We start from the raw sequence: 2,500 nt of genomic DNA on the forward strand, positions 1-2,500 counted from the left end.
AAGAAGTAGAAATTGACTATATTCTCTACAAGAAACACTTAACAAGGGTAAAAGGAGAAACAGAATCCGTTAGTCGCCTCTTACGACATGCTGGGGAGCATCGGGTAAATTCTTCCCCCTAACCCGCGGGGGGGGGGTGCTATCATTGAAAACACTGAAACATCGTTAGGCTCAAACAAACACACATCAGTCGTTAGACAGATTTAGTGTAAATAGTGTAAATAAGAAGTTTAGTCTGACAGATAAACATGAGCAGACAACAACAACAACAACAACAACAACAACAACAACAACAACAACAACAACAACAACAACAACAACAACAGTAACAAAAGTGTACTCACCGAAACCCGTTGATGGTGACGGTAACGGTTTGGGTCAGGTCGCTGAGTTCTGTCGCGATCTGTAATTGGTCAACATGCATAATGTACAGACAAACAAACCATGCGGTGCTTCTGCTCTCTCTCTCTCTCTCTCTCTCTCTCTCTCTCTCTCTCTCTCACCCTCTCTCTCTCTTTCACTCTATCGCACACACGCAGGCGCACACACACGCACACGTCTACACACACCCACACACACACACACACCCACACACACACACACACACAAACGAACAGACAAGTTACTATCCACAGATCGCACTACATACCGCGTCCTCGGCCTGTGTGTCTAGAGACTGGTAATCCGCAGAGTTGGAGTCCTCGTAGTTGGCGTCCCACGGGATCTGGGTCGTGATCTCTGCGTCCACTGCACACAACAACACAACGTTAACGTGCTTCACGTGCACTCAACACTTATTGACTGTCCGTCTTGTCACTGGCTACTGATTTACTGACTGTGTGATTTATATAACGGGCCAGTCTTTGCATTCAAACACACTGACGCATGTAGCCAGATAAGTAGAGCCAGATAGACAGACAGGCAGATAGACAGACAGGAAGAAACAAGTACTTACGAACAACGACAACAACACCATACATGTATCAATGAAACTGATAAATCAATATAGAAAGAAATAAATAAAACGATAAATCTGATTAAAAAAATGAATAAACATTTTTGGAAATGTGAATAAATAAACAAACAAACACACACATGAAACACTAAAGAAACGCAGAAAGAAAGAATCAGAGAAAAAAACAAAGAAACAAAGGCAGGCCTGAAATAGGCGAGTATTTTACTCGCCATGGCGAGTAGTAACATGTTAATGGCGAGTATTTTACTCGCCATGGCGAGTAGTAACATGTTAATGGCGAGTATTTTACTCGCCATGGCGAGTAGTAACATGTTAATGGCGAGTATTTTACTCGCCATGGCGAGTAGTAACATGTTAATGGCGAGTATTTTACTCGCCATGGCGAGTAGTAACATGTTAATGGCGAGTAGAAATGTTCATCTACTAGCCAAATGCCAGTAAAGTTACTGAAACAAATGGGTCGTTTGGCGAGTAAAACATAATTTGCTCTTTGGCTATTACTTCTTGAGAAGCACCAGTGCACCATTTTTTGGACTTTCAGGGCTGAACTGGAGAAAAAAAGAAAGAAAAGAAAGACAGAGAGAGAAAGAAGAAAGAAACAAAGAAACGAAGGAATCAAGAAACAAACAAAGACACGAACAAACAAATAGACCCTATCGGTATTCCAAGCTCTCGTAATCTCTCGCAAACTTCAGAGCATAGCAAAGCATGCAGTACAGCGATCTCGTGCGAGCTGCACAAGCCAAGGTTCGAAGTTCTCGCGATGTTTAAAGCATAACAAAGAGCGTGTCTCGCGAGAGCTGCTCAGATACCGAAAAGGTCTAATAGACATTAAAAAACTCACCCTGATTCGCCCCACTCCCCTCAACCCCAGCCTGTCTCCTCACTCTCCGTGCCAGCTCTTGCTCCTCCCCCCTCCGCCGCTCTTCCGCCCTGTCCACCGCCTCCCTGTCCTGGCTCAGAATCAGGAAATCCCCCTCCAGCTCCTCCGTCATCTCCCAGTCCTGCACTGCGCCTGCGTGTGACGTCATTCCGGTCTGATGCACTCTGGGAGTCAGGTTAGTCCTTGGTGCGGGCGTTACGGATTTTTTCACCACTGGTTGTCTCGATGGTGATGATATTGATGTCGATGATGAGGGTTTCGATGATAACGAAGAGTTTGATATCCTGTTTGGCACTGAGCGTTTTGTGTAACGGTACTCTGACAATTTCTTGTCCACAATAAATAACTGCTCGTCCTCGAGAATGTCATAAATATTGTCACTTTCTGCTGTGACGTCTGTGTCTGAAACGGGGAAAAATAGACACTTAGAACAAGTCGCGTAAGGCGAAAATACAATATTTAGTCAAGTAGCTGTCGAACTCACAGAATGAAACTGAACGCAATGCCATTTTTCAGCAAGACCGTATACTCGTAGCATCGTCAGTCCACCGCTCATGGCAAAGGCAGTGAAATTGACAAGAAGAGCGGGGTAGTAGTTGCGCTAAGAAGGATAGCACGCTTTTCTGTACCTCTCTTTGTTT

General features: G+C 44.5%; 1 protein-coding gene across 5 annotated transcripts in view; it reads right to left on the reverse strand.

The window, feature by feature from the left end:
* The window catches only part of LOC138947845 (uncharacterized), a 129,211-nt gene that overhangs the window by 82,355 nt on the left and 44,356 nt on the right, over nt 1-2,500 (reverse strand). For all 5 annotated transcript variants that reach the window (XM_070319404.1, XM_070319405.1, XM_070319401.1 and 2 more), the window contains exons 3-5: nt 1,821-2,261; nt 650-747; nt 345-403 (exon numbers count right to left, since the gene is read on the reverse strand). In XM_070319404.1, coding sequence (XP_070175505.1) covers nt 345-403; nt 650-747; nt 1,821-2,261 — 598 coding nt within the window. The remainder of the gene's footprint in view (nt 1-344; nt 404-649; nt 748-1,820; nt 2,262-2,500) is intronic.

This window comes from Littorina saxatilis, linkage group LG14 (genome assembly GCF_037325665.1).
Source record: "Littorina saxatilis isolate snail1 linkage group LG14, US_GU_Lsax_2.0, whole genome shotgun sequence".
Taxonomy (NCBI): Eukaryota; Metazoa; Mollusca; class Gastropoda; order Littorinimorpha; family Littorinidae; genus Littorina; species Littorina saxatilis.